Below are 17,544 nucleotides of genomic sequence, written 5' to 3'. Positions count from 1 at the left end.
ATAAATGGCAGAACCATAAAGGGTGTAGATACACAGAGGGACCTGGGTGTGCAAGTCCACAGATCCTTGAAGGTGACGTCACAGGTGGAGAAGGTGGTGAAGAAGGCATATGGCATGCTTGCCTTTATAGGACGGGGCATAGAGTATAAAAGTTGGGGTCTGATGTTGCAGATGTATAGAACGTTGGTTCGGCCGCATTTGGAATACTGCATCCAGTTCTGGTCGCCACACTACCAGAAGGACGTGGAGGCTTTGGAGAGAGTACAGAGGAGGTTTACCAGGAGGTTGCCTCGTATGGAGGGGCTTAGTTATGAGGAGAGATTGGGTAAACTGGGGTTGTTCTCCCTGGAAAGACGGAGGATGAGGGGAGACTTAATAGAGGTGTACAAAATTATGAAAGGCATAGATAGAGTGAACGGTGGGAAGCTTTTCCCCAGGTCGGTGGTGACGTTCACGAGGGGTCATAGGTTCAAGGTGAAGGGGGGGGAGGTTTAACACAGGTATCAGAAGGACATATTTTACACAGAGGGTGGTGGGGGCCTGGAATGCGCTGCCAGGCAAGGTGGTGGAGGCGGACACACTGGGAACGTTTAAGACTTATCTAGACAGCCATATGAACGGAGTGGGAATGGAGGGATACAAAAGAATGGTCTAGTTTGGACCAGGAAGCGGCGCGGGCTTGGAGGGCCGAAGGGCCTGTTCCTGTGCTGTATTGTTCTTTGTTCTTTGTTGTTCTTTGATTCTGGTTGAGGTTATCCTCATGCGTGCGGATCTTGGCTATCAGTTTCTGCTCGGCAATTTTGCGTTGTCATGTGTTTTGAAGGCCGCCTTGGAGGACGCTTACCAAAGATCGGAGCCTGACTGCCCTTGATTGCTGAAGTGTTCCCCGACTGGAAGGGAACACTCCTCCCTGGTGATTGTCGTGCAGTGTCTGTTCATCCGTTGTCGTAGCGTCTCCATGGTCTTGCTGATGTACCATGCCTCGGGACATCCTTACTTGCAGCGTATGAAGTATGCTGCAGGAAAGGATGTCCCAACGCATGGTACATCAGCAAGACCATGCAGACGCTACGACAACGGATGAACAGACACTGCACGACAATCACCAGGGAGGAGTGTTCCCTTCCAGTCGGGGAACACTTTAGCAATCAAGGGCATTCAGACTCCGATCTTCGGTAAGCATCCTCCAAGGCGGCTTTCAAGACACACGACAACATAGAATTGCCGAGGGAAACTGATAGTCAAGTTCCACACACATGAAGACGGCCTCTACCGGGATCTTGCGTTCATGTCACACTACATGTAACCCCCACAATTTGGCCTAGGCTTGCAAAATCCTACTAACTGTCCTGGCTTGAGACAATTCATACCTCTCTAACCTGTGATTATCCCTCCCTCCATTCGCACTGCCTGTACCTGTAAAGACTTGATTACCCAAAAAGACTCGCATTTCAACCATTATCTAGCAATTGTGTCTTTGTCTATATGCCGTGTTTATGAAACCTACCTCTCCTCTCACCTCATGAAGGAGCAGCGCTTTGAAAGCTCGTGATTCCAAATAAACCTGTTGGATTTTAACCTGGTGTTGTGAGACTTCTTATTGTGCCCACCCAGCATCTCCACATCATGATATTTATTATGCAGAGTGTTGTGGGAAAAATCCACTAGTAGTCAGACTTCGAGATTCAGAAAATACGATTTATTAAACGGAGCCCCGTGGAGACAAGGCACATTGGTCTGTAGCAAACCTTCTCTCAATTGTATGCCGGGAGCGGTTCAATTTTATACCCTTTACACAATGGGTAAACCGGTGATTCGAACATTATCACATTGTTTAAGTGAGTACAAGTATTTAACATTTTATGAATGGGTACATTTCCCCATGTTTACAAGAGTACAAACAGGTATAGACATTTAGCATTTTATGAATGGGTACATCTCCTTATGTCTGTATCTATCAATGGCTAGTTTCGTCTCGTTCAGGTGCTAATCGGTTCCCTCGCATTCATATTTCCCGCCTTCCTTTAACATTAATCTAAGCTCTTTGTTTTGGGGTTTCCTTATTTTAAAAGATGTCTTGACCCTTGGCTTTGGCTTCCTGAGGTGTTTGTTTGCTATGAGTCACTGTCTGTGATTTGGAAATGGCTTGTCTGTTAGGTTTTTTCTGAACAGCAGGAGCCTGTGTCTGCTCTTTTGGCTTTCCCAGTTAACCCTTTATGTGCCAGGCAGCCATTTTAGAGTGTGCTTTCTTGTATTGCCATTTTAGAGTGTGCCCCCCTTGTATTTTCCCCCTTACACAGAGTTTTAATTTTGGCTTTTTTTCTCTCCATCAAAGGTTAATGCTACATGACATGGATCTGTAGGCTATGACCCAGGGTACCTGGGATTGTGGGATAGTGATTAAAGGCCTTGTGATAAAATAGGGCTGTGACTTGTCCTTGTGATTCAGAACCTCTTGATATAATTGGACAGTGACACAAGGGACCTGGTACAATACTGATAAAGGGCTGTATGTGATATAATTAGACTGTGACATGCAACCTGATGTGATGTAATTGAACTAGCACAAGACCGTTAATAGTTTGTGACCCAGGGTTCTATTGGCTGTAATTGTTATAATTCAGGCTTATGGTATTCTGTTCTTGGGCTGTCCATGGCAAAAATGGACACACGCATGAGGCAATTGTTGCAATATCACTTGGAGACCATTTTCATATTCTGTCAATGTGTCACCATGGAACCAGGATCTAAATCTTCATGTGACCAGCAGGCTATGTTGCTGGTAGTGTTGTTGGTCGTTGTTGTGTGTGTTGAATCCCTAGAGTAAACCTGTTTGTTGAATTCTGCCGTAACATGTATATATATATATATATATATATAATATATATATTATTAATATAATATATATATATATATATATATATATATATATATATATATATATAAAGTTTTGGTCCACAAATAAGTAGAACCTACTTATAGTTTATCAATCTTACATGTGACTTGTCAAAGAAATTGGCACGGTGCCACAGCGGTTAGCACTGCTGTCTCTCAGTGCCAGGGATCAGGGTTCGATTCCTGGCTTGGGTCACTGTCTGTGTGGAGTCTGCATGTTCTCCCCGTGTCTGCGTGGGTTTCCTCCGAGTGCTCCGGTTTCCCCTCTCAGTCCGAAAGACATGCTGGTTAGGTGCATTGGCCATGCTAAATTCTCCCTCAGTGTACCTGAACAGGCGCCATAATGTGTCGACTAGGGGATTCTCACAGTAACTTCATTGCAGTGTTAATGTAAACCGACTTCTGACAAATAAATGAAATAAAGTAATATTAGAATCATAGAATCCCTACAGTGCAGAAGGAGGCCACTCGGCTCATCGTGTCTGCACCAATGCTCTGACCAGAGCATCCCACCCAGGCCCCATCCCCATTATCCCACGCATTTACCCCACTAATCCACCAAACTACACATCTTGGGACACTAAGGGACAATTTAACATGGCCAATCCACCCACCCGGTACTTCTCTGGACTGTAGGAGGAAACTGGAGCATGCAGAGGAAACCCACGCAGACACGGGGAGAACGTGCAAACTCCACACAAACAGTCACCCAAGGCTGGAATTGAACTCGGATCCCAGGTGCTGTGAGGCAGCAGTGCTAACCACTGTGCTGCCATGCCACCCAATATTGGACAAATTGACTAAGCAATTAGATGCTTTTTCCAAACGTGCTCCCAGATTTTCGATGGTGAGTTCGTGGAAAGAAGCTAGAAACACAAAATGGTGATAGCAATGTGAGTTTAAAGAACACAAGAGGAGCCACAGTCAAGATTTGCTGCAATATAGCCTATCTCCAGCAGAAGCCAAAAGAGAAAACGCTGGAAAATCTTAGCAGGTCTGGCAGCATCTGTAAGGAGAGAAAAGAGCTGACATTTCGAATCCAGATGACCCTTTGTCAAAGCTTTGACAAAGGGTCATCTGGACTCGAAACGCAGCTCTTTTCTCTCCTTACAGATGCTGCCAGACCAGCTGAGATTTTCCAGCGTTTTTCTCTTTTGGTTTCAGATTCCAGTATCCGCAGTAATTTGCCTTCAGGGTTTCAATGTATGTACACCTTCTGCTGGAAGTAAAATCAGAGTACCTAGTTTCTGGGATAACCGGATTGTTGATGAGTGGGAACAATGAGTCAGTTTGGGGTTGCACTGTGCAGTCAGTTTTAAGTCAGCAGAAAAGCTACAGGGCCATGAGGTAGCCTCAGGTGCCATTCCTCTGCAAAGAATGAAAAGTGTGCATAATTAGAAGACAGCCCCACCATGATGCAATCAAAAAAGAGGGGCAGGAATGAAAAAAAGCAACTGCGTTACTGAATATCTCTGTGGAGAGGTAACAAATCCCCTGTAAGTTTTGATTGTCTGTAAAAGACAGGGGACATTAGAAAGGTGACTACTAAACTCTCCAACATTAATCAGAAGATAACAGATGTCCCATCTGAATTTAAGCTTTTTAAACAGAGGGTGAAATTATACTTTTTAGATTTGTCTATCACAGAACCAGATAAACAAGTGGTGAAAATTAGATACGAGGGCCTGCTGCATCGAGTCAATGCTTCAGACCTGTCTGAGGAGGATCATAACGACCTTGTTAAGCTGTGGAACATGCTGGAAGATGAGCTTTGTGTAAAGGTGAACTTCAGAATATACTGATTGGAGCTGATGGCTTACAGACAACAATTAGAAGAGTCAATTGATTAGTTCATCAGCAGATTTCATGATAAGGGTTGGGACTGAGATTTTTTCAGAAGCAGAATTATCTGAATGAATAATGGGGCTAGAGATAGCAGGGGTAATCGAAGCCTTCCAAAAACAGCTTTTGGTGTAAAAGAATGGTCAATATAAAGTCAGCAGAAAATATGAAGCCATTGTGGCTAGAGGCAATGTCTGCAAGCATTGGGTTGACACCAGTATTGCAACAAGCAAGCAGGCCGTGTAGGAAGTGCATTCATTGCAAACCGTCCTGTATTTCAAGGTCTTTGCAAGGCGTGTGGTGTAGGAGGACATTGGCCTGGCTAATGCAGAAGATCTGGTTCCAGAGGTGCTACCAAAAGTATGACCAAACAAAAAGCACGTTAGGAGTGTGTATTATGCAAGTCAGAAACCAATTGCACTTGATGTTATTAAAGTTGTGATTGTGTTCCTGAAAATTGCAAATTCAGTGAAATTACTTGGGTTCGCATGGTGAATCATAGGCTCCCGGGCCTCACCTCCTGCTTCTTTTCTTGATGTGGAGTTGCCAGCGTTGGACTGGGATAGGCACAGTAAGTAGTCTCACAACACCAGGTTAAAGTCCAACAGGTTTATTTGGTAGCACGAGCTTTCGGAGCGCTGCTCCTTCATCAGGTGAGTGCAGGATTTATTTCACAAACAGGGTATATATAGACACAAACTCAATTACAAGATAATGGTTGGAATGTGAGTCTTAACAGGTAATCAAGTCTTTACAGGTGCAGACAATGTAAGTGGAGAGAGGGTTAAGCACAGGTTAAAGAGGTATGAATTGTCTCAAGCCAGGACAGTTAGTGAGGTTTTGCAAGCCGAGGCAAGTCATGGGGGTTACAGAAAGTGTGACATGAACCCAAGATCCCGGTTGAGGCCGTCCTCGTGTGTGGAACTTGGCTATCAGTTTCTGCTCGGCGATTCTGCGTTGTCGTGTCTCTTGAAGGCCGCCTTGGAGAACGCTTACCCGAAAATCAGAGGCTGAATGCCCTTGACTGCTGAGGTGTTCCCCAACAGAAAGGGCACACTCCTGCCTGGTGATTGTTGAACGTGTCCATTCATCCGTTGTCGCCAATGTACCCATGCCTCGGAACATCCTTTCCTGCAGCGGTTGTTTGAAGGCAAGTAGTGGGGGTGTGAGGATGCTGGAGCGGAGAAACTACGACATCTTCTCCGGAGCCTTCAACATGTCATCGATGAAGACGAACATCTCACCAAGGCCATCCCCACAACCTCACTACTTGCCTTCAAACAACCGCACAACCTCAATCAGACCATTGTTCGCAGCAAACTACCCAGCCTTCAGGAGAACAGTGACCATGACACCACACAACCCTGCCACAGCAACCTCTGTAAGACGTGCTGGATCATCGACACGGATGCCATCATCTCACGTGAGAACACCATCCACCAGGTACACGATACATACTCTTGCGACTCGGCCAACATTGTCTCCCTGATACACTGCAGGAAAGGATCTTGGGTTCATGTCACACTATCTGTAACCCCCACGACTTGCCTAGGCTTGCAAAATCTCACTAACTGTCCTGGCTTGAGACAGTTCACACCTCTTTAACCTGTGCTTAACCCTGTCTCCACTCACATTGTCTGCACCTGTAAAGACTTGATTACCTGTTAAGACTCGCATTCCAACCATTATCTTAACCCGAACTGAGTATCCCGGAGAGTTTTTCCCACTGCCCCGGCTGAAATTCCGGAAGGGATTCCGGATTGAGTAGGTTCGGGGTGGTTTCCCCATTTACCCCCTCCGGCCGAACATCCGTCAGGTGGAATCCCCGGACCTGAGTACCTCCTGGAGGGTTGCATCCCCCGGCAGGGGAAAAGCCCAGGAGGCGGTGCCCGGGGGGGGCGGCGGATATGCTGCAATGTTTATTCTTGTTGTGTTGTATTAATGTTTGTCACTTTGTAGGTTATGATTTGTAGATAGAGGTGTATTTAGAGGGCAATGCCCTGGACAACTATGACCGTGAGTGAACCCTTCCTCAATAGAAGGTAGTAACTGATAAATGGATGGCATTAGCCATTGGTAATGCATTTTTCACATTTGTTCTTTGTGTATTTGTAATTGTTTTGTACTAACGTATTTGTAATAAATGAAAATAAACCATTATCTTGTAATTGAGTTTGTGTCTATATATGCCCTGTTTGTGAAACAAATCCTGCACTCACCTGATGAAGGAGCAGCATTCCAAAAGCTCGTGCTACCAAATAAACCTGTTGGATTTTAACCTGATGTTGTGAGACTGCTTCTTTTCTTGCCTCAGGACCTGGGGTATGCTGTTCTTTAACTGGCTGCTCACCCCGCAGCTGCCTCTGTTCCTAGCTTCACAGGTGCTCAGCTCCCACTGCGGTCCTGTGCTCTATTTGGTGGCTTAGTTGGTCAGTGCAGGGAGCTTTAGGACTTCAACAGATAAAAGCACCAACCAACTTCTGTCACTAGATAGAACTTGGTCAATCTGAAAGTACTTTACAGTACAGACACCTGTACAGTGAGAGTATTTTTTAATTGCATGCTATATTTTATCTCATTTATGTTTAGTGATGTATTTTAGTTTGCAAGTTGTTTCAGTTAGGACTGCACATTTATGGTACAGTATTTCAACGTGAACATTGTCTTTTCAGTGTGAGGAATGTCTGAAGGAACCTAACTCTGGTTTTACCATTGATTCCTATGGGGACCTGTATTTCACTTAAAGTTGATCTTTTCAGGAATGTATGCATTGTTGCTGTTCAGTACCTTAATTTAGATTGACCAGGCTCCATCTAGTAGCAGAAGTTGGTTGGTGCAGTTATTAGCTGAAGACCCAGGACTTGCTGCACTGACCAACTTCTGCCTAGATGGAGCCCAGGATTTCAGTGGGAGTTCAGCAACAGTGAAGCCAGGAGCAGGGACAGCAGTGTAGCGAGCAGCCAGGAGAAGCACAGCAGACCCCCGAATCCTAAGGCAACAACAGTGGCAGGAGGCAAGGCCAAGGAGCAAGGGTGGGATGCAAGATCCGGGGCAAGGATGGGAAGTGAGGCCTGGAAGCAAGGGCAGCAGTGAGGGCAAAAGGCACTGAGAGCGAGATCAGAAAGCATGGGGTAAAGGTTGTGTGAGCAGTCAAGCCATAGAAGCAGAAGTCTTTGGCAAACAATGTTAAAGTGAAACTGACAACATTAAATGGATGAACTGACACCACTTTTATTAGCTACATTAAAATGAAAGAACATTAAACGCGGCAACATTAAATGAGGGCTTATTGTATTTGAATATTGAGCATGAGACATTTGATAAAGGGTTCATTGTGGAAAATGACTCCAAATCATTAGAAATGATTTAATGCAAGGCACTGACAAGTATACCACTTAGACTGCAGCAACTTCTAAAAGAAATAGGGATATGACTCCAAAGTCTGTTACAAACCAGATATGATTATTTCAGATGCACTGAACAGATTAACCAACCCAAAACTAATTTCAGATGTTTTGCTAGACCTGCAAGTAAGCAGAATAGACATCAAAGTAGAAGCCACACTCAATGTTGATCTGGTGAGTTTTGTTCAACACACGTGCAACCAACTTCAGAAGAGCATAGCGAATGATCTACAATAGGCAGAGGCTTAGCAGCAGCTCTCTCATTGGCATCAGGACTTGGAAAAGTGGAAGGAACTTAAAGTAGGAGATTCTTTACTCATCAACTATGTTGTTGATATTACTGCTGATGATAACCATTCATGGACTGTCTTTGAAATATCCGGCAGATTGACGCCCGCAGTGACCGCACCGGTGAGGTCATCTTCAAGGACAACTTTACCAATTCTGTTGCTGGAATTGTGGAGGAAGACTACAGGATGGATGGACAGACGCAGCTCATCTGCTGCTCGATCGAAGGAGAAGGTAAATCTAACTTTTCCCTGACGAGTGAATTCTGATCAGGTGGTCCCCATTTATTCCAATGTATAGCATTGTGTGAGGGTTTATAACGCTAAGACTACTCATGGTATGGTGATAGTCCTGAAAGAGTGGTATAATGATTTCAAAACGTAAGGTTTGGGCAGCAGGGGGAAGGCATTGGGGAGCCTGCTTTCCTTTGTGGCCAATTAAAGGCCGCCTTCTACTGCTACTGTGGCAGGGGAGGCTGGTGCTATGTCTTACCTGACTGACTGGTGGCTTGGCAAAACGTGGGGGCGCCTCCTTTAAGAATCCCAATGCCCATTGTACGCACACTCTTCTCTTCCACCCACCCCCCCCCCCCCCGAACTACCCACAAGTTGTTCTCTCTCCCCCCCCCCCCCCAACCAACCTCAGTTCCCTGCCCCCTGTCATCTCCACCCCAGCACCCCCAACCAACCCTTTGGAGCCTGCTAGCCTGACCCGGATGAGATCCCAGACTTGCTTTCATCAGGGCTCCATCACAGCATGCTTCCTATGGGGCAGATTGTGATCTTAGCAATGACCACTACACCCACTGGCTCTGCTGGCCCTCTGATTGGCTGGCAGCTCTTAGATGGGAGCGGATTTCCCAACTCAAGCCAATTAATGGGCCAATGGCCATTAAATGGCTGCGGATGAGTTGTCCAATTAGAGACCGGCTTGCCCCTGACTTTTGCACTGGGGGTCGAGGTCACTGCTCCCAGTCTAAAATTCAACCTATACTTTTCATTGTCATTTATGAAGGATACCTACTTGGGTGAGGTCATAATCAGTGACTTCAGAAGAAAAAGAGCGAAAGTGATATTCCAAATTACTTCTCTGCCACTCTGTAGTTCGGGGTTATCTTCCTGCCAGTCGAGAGATGAAAGGGAATTTGATGGATACAAATGCAGAACAAGACTTAATCCGTGAGCTGAGCCAACGGAAACAGAACCTGTTGCTTGAACTACGTAACTATGAGGAAAATTCAAAGGTAGGTCAATTGTTAAATCATATAGTTATTTTCAACTACACCAGTTATCGTTAGCTGGAAGCATTCTGTTAATTGCTATAAACAATGAGAGTCAGCACACTTACTTCAAACTGCTACTTTTCTAGCTTGGTCATTCAAGTTGTTTGCTACAATATGTTTTTCTCAAAATTATTTTCTCCCTACAATGTACAATGCACTTAATCCATGATTTACCTGACTTAGATGTGCTACCTGAGACAGTGAGAAGTGAAATTTAAGCCCTATTGTACCTGGCCAGGGGGTGCTTGACAGGGTCGTGACAGGGAGCAAAACCTGTGTTGTGCTTGACTTGAGAGTTTCAGTAACTGGCGAGGTGGTTATACTGCACAACTGGCAGAGAATTTTGTGAATGGATGACTGGTGAGCAAGAAATGTGGTTACACAGCTAACCAAATATGTACATGTTGCATTGTGTCAGGTTGCCTTGAGTACCCTGGGTGGAGAAGGGGATGGACAGATAGGCATTATTCCAGCCAATACACAACTACAGACAGGCTTATCTGTCAACATTGGCACCGCCAACCAAAGTCCGCATGTGGAGCTGAACATTTCTACATCCAATGGTGAGTTTACCTTGAGACACTTAAGTACAGATAACAGGAAAAATATTAATGAAAAGGATGCCCTACTGCTTTTTATTCAAGGTCACAAGTGATTTTTTGATTGCTAACTTAATTTTAAAATTAATTTCTGACTATTTAATATTGCAGAAGTCCATCTTCTTTGCACACTTTTACTATCAAAACCTTTGAATCTGAATGATGCTGTGTACTCGAGCAAACTCATTTGCAACCCCCACCCTTAGCAAACACACCATTTGGAACAGTAGTTGTGTTATTATGATTATTTTAAAGAAGCGCAGAGGCTTTCTTCTTAGTATCTTGGCCAACATTTTTCCATCAACCAGCCTCACTTAAAAACAGATAATCTAGTTATTGGATTGATGGCGTGTGTGATTTCACCTTCATTGTACCATGGAGTGTCAGTTTATTAGTGAGTTTTCAAAAGCTACCTGTGCAAATTGATCAAATGTTAATGAACTCCTTGGACAGTATGCATTTGTGTGGAGAAACATCTCCTGTATCATTTTAGTAGTTACTCACTAACCTATTTTCTGCATTTGTATCGACTGAGCTATTGTTTCAAACTCTATCTGGCTAAATAGGGGGAGGTGACGGCCTAGTGTTATTATTGCTAGACTATTAATCCAGAAATTTAGCTAATGTTCTGGGGACCTGGATTCAAATCCTGCCATGATAGATGGTAGAATTTGAATTCAATTTAAAAAAAACCTGGAAATAAGAATCTACCAATGACCATGAAACTATTGTTGATTATCGGGAAAAACCTATCTAGTTCTCTAATGTCCTTTAAGGAAGGAAATCTGCCGTTCATACCTGGTCTGGCCTACATGTGACTCCAGAGCCACAGCAATGTGGTTGACTCTCAACTGACATCTTAAATGGTCCAGCAAGCCACTCAGTAAGGGCAACTACGGATGGGCAATAAATTCTGGCCAGCCAGTGACGCCCAAGTCCCACAAATGAATTTAAAAAATGGATGATAATCTTTACATCTGATTGCTGCTCTTTCATATTATAGAGTGTGTGTGTGTGTTTTTAAATGTAGATACCATCATTCGGGCTGTGCTTATCTTTGCCGAGGGTATATTTGATGGTGAGTCCCATGTGGTTCACCCCAGTGCACACAATCTCTCCGGACAGATCCTTGTCCCCATCATTCCACCCAAAGATATTCCAGTGGATCTGCATATCAAGGCTTTCGTGGGCTACAGAAACAGGTGAGAATGTGAGAGGATACTTTGCGCCCTCCATAAATAGCACAATGTGTAAATTACAAATATTGAACCAAACATCATAGTGGTACAAACAGATGCCAATACCTATAGATGTGAGTTAACCAGTGCAATGGGATAACACAGAGAATCTACCTAGTGTACTGAGCATATGGAGTCTTTGTTTCTGTGCTTTTTGTTTTTGGAGAGAAACACTTGGCGTCCAGTACACTGTAAAGTGACTGCATAGATATTCATTGTCTCCAGCCTGTTTGCAAGGAAACTGTGAAGCATGTCACACCAACATAACCGTCCCATGTTTAAGAGGAAGGCTAGGCTCATCCCACATGGGAGGGAGACTAGGCAATGTGTTGTAACTTGATAGTACATACACACATTTATTGAGGCAGTGTGTCGGTTTGGCTGACTTCCACCTGAATCACAAGGATGGAGTTTCAAGCTGTGGTTTAGGATTTGATCACCTAGTCCACACTGACATTCCTGTATGCAGTTTGAGAGTTGTGCATTATTGGAAGTTCCATTTTTTTGGGCAAGATATTAAACCAAGGTCCTGTCTATCTGTTCAAGTTCTTAAGAAAGAACCCATGACATTGCTTGAAAATACATCATAAACAAATCATCTCTTCTATGTTCCTTTTAAAAAGAGTTTGGTGCTTATTTGGAGGTAAAGTTGCTGAGATACATGGGGAAAAAGTAGTGAATTGGAATGGAGCTGCTGTGACCAAAATGGCAAGCTCAGTGGGTTGTATGGTCTGATGTTGATACGTGCAAATTAATTTGCATTTTTTGAAATCTTGTGTGTGAAAGGTGATTAGACAAGATGACTGATGCAGCATTGGAAGTTGCTGAGATGTTTGAAAAGGCACATACTTTCTCTATTTTGGTTTGAAGTCATATACCTATTCTTATGTCTCTATTCCTGAAACTGCAATGGAATGCATTACTGCCTCACCCAAAGCAGGATAGTTGGTCATGTTCAAATAGTAAACTGGCAAACTGTTCAACATTTCTGTAAAGATGTAAAACACCAAACATGATAGAAGTGATCACTGTACTGTGAGGAGCAGCTCTGAGAGAGCTCAGTCTGTGTGCCATTATCTATATGATCTCTAGAATTATACAGAAATTCAGTTGAATAAATGTGGCTGTAAAACTATTTTGTTGAACTGGATGAGCGAAAAAAAACATGAAGATGTCTGAATTAAAGTGGATGTATTGTGATACTTCTAAGCAGCATGCAGTTCCACGTGTTCGAGCTGACAAGGCAGTTGCCTCGATTCTCAATGTATGCCCAACGCACACCAGGGACTGCTTCTGAGCCTCAGAGCTACGTCACCTTCACAGTCAGCGATCGTGTACAGAGGGTAAGTCAGAATGCATCTTGATCCTATGGTTATTTTGTTATTACTGATCTAGAACCTTGGGTGAAAGGCCAGAGACCATAGCTCAGGGCATCACTAAAGCTGAATGACATTGCGGTAATTCAGGACATAGTAATTAAATGTTGCGCAGTGACTTTTGAATGCTGTAGAAATGGCTAAAACTGGTGAAGTATTGCAAAGATTTTAATTCCTTTCAAAGAATGGGTTGAGGATCTATCAGAAAGAAAGGAGGGGAGAGATTAATGAACAAAAAGCTAAAGTTGAAGAGCACAATCATAATACTGAGATGGGGCAAGGGTGAGAGTGAAAAATGTGCATGGCAAGTGCCCATATCACTGAAACAATCTGATAAGGCTTGGGGGGTGGAATTTAAACCTCCACAGCATGGACAAGGCAGTCTCCAGGTCAACTTATGATCTCCACTGTGACCTGAATCTACCTCTGTTCCTCCCCACCACCAATCCCACCTGTCCCACCTTTCTTCTTTTCCACTCCTTGGTTGAGGCCTCCCAGTGTAGGCCTTCCCACTCAACAGTCAGACAGACTTTCAATCTGACCAGCTGGCAAGCAGAAAACAAAGAAAATTAAAATGAGATCCATTTCTGGCTTTTCAGGGCGGGGTATGAGTGGTTATAATCCGGGTGATCTGAGATAACCAGCAAATATAATAATCTTAATCACTGAGGGTGTGAACTGTGCCGATCTATATGGAGCCCAGTTTTATGTTAATATACTGTTATAAGAATTAGATTAGCTTAAGGTTTAATAAGATGTCTATTAGAGCATGACTTCTTTAGATTTGGTCTATGTTTGCAAAGGTCCAAGCACTACCGTGTTTAATTACAAAGTATTATCATTAAATCATTTATAAATGGACATAAATGTTCTGTGTACTCTTTAGCAGAGGCACCAGGCATAACACCATCTATGAAATAAACTTCTTGCTTAGAACATCCTCCTCTATAATGCTTCGATAACTGTAGGTGCCTCGGTGAGTCAAGTACTGTACCACAACCACTGTACCTTCACCATCAGCCTACAACAATGACCACACTTCAAAAAGTACTTCATTGGCTATAAAGCACTTTAGGACATCCAGTGATCATAAAAAGTGCAACATAAACGCAAGTCTTTCTATCTCTAGTATGATGTAACCTTCCTTGCAACAACTTCTGAGGTGAACTTTTCACTGTAGCCATTGCGCATACCTTGAATCTTCTCCTCTAGCTTCCTGCCTCGGGTGACTATGTGGAGTTTGCATGTTCTCCCCGTGTCTGCGTGGGTTTCCTCCGGGTGCTCCAGTTTCCTCCCACACTCCAAAGATGTGCGGGTTAGGTTGATTGGCCATGTTAAATTGACCCTTAGCGTCGGGGGGATTAGCACCCTAAATACATAGGGTTATGGGGATAGGGTCTGGTTGGGATTGTTGGTGCTGGCTCGTTGGGCCGAATAGCCTCCTTCTGCACTGTAGGGATTCTATGATTCTAATTTACTCACCATAATCAAATCAAATGTGGCCCTCATCATAATAGTCTCTGAGACACACCCCCCATTATAGCAGACTGCTTGTAACTTGTATTTTCAGTAATGTTACATCTCTAAAACATTGTTTACTGTGATATTTTCTGAAGGTACTAGGCAAAATCAATCATAATCTAATAAGGCTTAAAATAATAACTGAGAGACTTAAGTAAGACGGCACAGTGGTTAGCACTGCTGCCTCACAGGGCCAGGGACCTGGGTTCGATTCCCAGCTTAGGTCACTGTCTATGCGGAGTCTGCACATTCTCCTCGTATCTGCGTGAGTTTCCTCTGGGTGCTCCGGTTTCCTCCCGCAGTCCGAAAGTGCTGGTTAAGTGCATTGGCCATGCTAAATTCTCCCTCAGTGTACCCGAAGATGCACTGGGGTGTGGCGACTAGGGGATTTTCACAGTAACTTCATTGCAGTGTTAATGTAAGCCTACTTGTGACACTAATAAATAAACTTTAAAACTATTGTAGTACATGGGGGGGACAAAGCTAATTTTGAGGGGATAAGAATGGATCAAGGGAAAGTAAATAGAGTTGTTAGAACACCAATGGGAGATATTTAAAATAGTGATTAGAAAGAGGGAGTGTTGGGGTTGTATTGGAAATGCCTGGAGGGAAGAGGGAGCACCCTGGGGTTTGGGGCGAGGGCAGGTGTTGGTGGTGTGGCATGACCAGGATAGAGGCTAACGCGCCAGGCATACCACTCATCCTTATGCTCTTCCTACTGATCTCAAAATTGCAGGTGGACCAGAAGTGGTCTTTAAATAGCCGATAATTGGTCACTTAAAGGCCTCAAATGGGGCCGCCTGAGGGCCTAGCATGCTCCTCCTCTCCCAGTTAAATTTCTGGCTCAGTGGTAAGTGGAAAAGCCACTCAGTGAATTTTATGGGCCCTAACATGTGCAAACTGTCTGGTGGGGTTTGTAAAATTCTACCTAATGAAACTATGGGTTCTTTAGTTTCATTCTTCAAAACAGAGCTGTGATGAAGCAGATGGCCAAATGATGGAGGATAAGTTGGTCTGTTTCAGTGATGGTTTTACAGATATTGTATGTTGAGAGCTGGTTGATGAGGTTTACCAAGTTAATACTTCCTCTATAGTGTATATGAAATGGGCTAATTGTGGTTGCAGGAGGTGGTAGTCTTGTCATTGGACTGGTGAGCCAAATACCCAGAGTAATACTCTGAGGTCCCAGGTTCAAGTCCCACCATGGCAGATGGTGAAATTTGAGTTCAATAAAAATCTGGAATTTAAAGTCTAATGATGACCATGAAGCCATTGTTGATTATTATAAAAACCCATCCAATTCACTAATCCCCTTTAGAGAAGGAAATCTGCCTTCCTAACCCGGTCTGGCCTATGTGTGACTCCAGACCCACAGCAATGTGGTTGACCCTTATTTGCCCCTTGGAATGATCTTGCAAGCCACTCAGTTCAAGGGCAATTAGGGATTGCCAACAAATGCTGGCTCAGCCAGCAATGCTCACATCTCATGAAAGAATAAAAAAAATATGTTTCCACTGTGATGTATAGAGAGCTGTCTGAATGTGGTTACTGAGGTTACCCCTCTGTGTCTCATTTGCCATCCTCTTTACAGGTTGTGATGTGGATGAATCAGAACTTCCTTGTACCTGAAGACATTGACTGTCCCAGTATGCCGTTGGAAGTCTGCTTCACATCTCTGAGAGATGGTGGACAGCTGAGCATTAAAATGGATACAAATGGAGAGGTAAGATTAATTCGCTAAACTGACTTTTCAAAAAATTGGTGATTTTGCAAACAGTGCAACAGACCTAAAGAAGTTCACAGCACAGAAGGAGGCCATTTGACCTATCATGTTTGTGTACTTCTTTTGCTAGAGTTTCCAAACTAATTTCACTGCCTTGCTATCTTCTCTATAGTTTTATATCTTCCTCTACTTCAAATGTTTATCTGTTAAAAGATGCAATGACCTCATCTTCACTTTCACCCCATGGGCAAAGCAATCTGTGTTCCAATACTCATCATGTAGAGAAATTTCTCTTAACTTCATTCTTTTTGTGGCAGTTGTACATTGATGGTCTCCTTCATTGACTTCCCAATCAGAAGAAATAATCTTTCCCTACTCACACTGTTGAAACCTTCATAATTTTAAGAACCTCCATTGAATTTTCTCTTAGCCCTCACACAACATTTGAAAATAATCCAAACATCTCAAATCTCACTTTATAATTGTAATTCCTCATCTCTAGTATTGTTTCAATTAATATGTGTTCTTTATGGCTGATATGTCCTTTCTATAATAGACTATGGAAAACTGCACACAAAACTCTACTCTGGCCAAACCATTGCTTCATAAAACAACATCATTACCTCATTGTGTTTGTGTTCTCAATGTTATTATATTTTCTGTTGACAGGAGAGGAAACCTCTTCTGAAATATTAACAGTTTATTCCATTGACAACTGAACTTAAACTGTACGCCCATAAAAATAAATCCCCAATGACCAGCATCAAGGATCTGATGGAATGACTAACCCCCCAGGCACTCCCAGCAGTTTATCCATGTGTTTTCATCTCATACAAACATACTTTTCTTTATTTTGGACAAGTAGTAACAACAGGAAGATTGTAGATTTCCAAGTTCCCTGTTAAGTGAGATTTGTGGCACCGTCACATGACATGTGCAGACAACAAGATGCATCAAAATTCAGTGTGAATACCAGGGAATCATCATAGCTAAGGTTTCTTTATTTTTGATTCCAATACTTATGTTTGCCACTTTCCACTGGAATAGCTTATGTTGGAACAGGTGAGTATTCAATACGTGACCATGATACAGTCATAGAAAAAAGAAAACAAATGCGATTGTCAGAAATCCTGCTAGCTTCCTCTCCCTTTCCACATTATTAAAAGCCCTGATATTGTAAAATGATACCAGCCCCTTTCTCCTGTTCCTTAGACTTCAATATTCTAACATTGTGATGACCCTCCAACCAATTTCTTGGTACTTTCTTTGCTGTTAAATGTGCCTTGTATGGTAAAACTGTGCAAGCCTCCCCTTGTTTGTTGTTTGCTGTTGATTGTCAGTGATGAGATGATGGTAGATTTAGATGAGAAAAGAAA

At 43.3% G+C, this 17,544-nt stretch overlaps 1 protein-coding gene across 3 annotated transcripts in view; it reads left to right on the top strand.

Moving 5' to 3' along the window:
* bbs2 (Bardet-Biedl syndrome 2) overlaps positions 1–17,544 on the top strand; it is a 74,771-nt gene that overhangs the window by 33,800 nt on the left and 23,427 nt on the right. For 2 of the 3 annotated variants that reach the window (XM_078211110.1, XM_078211111.1), the window contains exons 9-14: positions 8,528–8,663; positions 9,533–9,672; positions 10,130–10,274; positions 11,341–11,512; positions 12,759–12,891; positions 16,037–16,168. In XM_078211110.1, the coding sequence (XP_078067236.1) occupies positions 8,528–8,663; positions 9,533–9,672; positions 10,130–10,274; positions 11,341–11,512; positions 12,759–12,891; positions 16,037–16,168 (858 nt within the window). The remainder of the gene's footprint in view (positions 1–8,527; positions 8,664–9,532; positions 9,673–10,129; positions 10,275–11,340; positions 11,513–12,758; positions 12,892–16,036; positions 16,169–17,544) is intronic. The other variant, XM_078211109.1, reaches the window with a different exon arrangement.

This window comes from Mustelus asterias, chromosome 4 (genome assembly GCF_964213995.1).
Source record: "Mustelus asterias chromosome 4, sMusAst1.hap1.1, whole genome shotgun sequence".
In the NCBI taxonomy this organism is placed as follows: Eukaryota; Metazoa; Chordata; class Chondrichthyes; order Carcharhiniformes; family Triakidae; genus Mustelus; species Mustelus asterias.
Note: the sequence above shows the minus strand (reverse complement) of the source record. Positions and strands in the feature narration are given on the sequence as shown.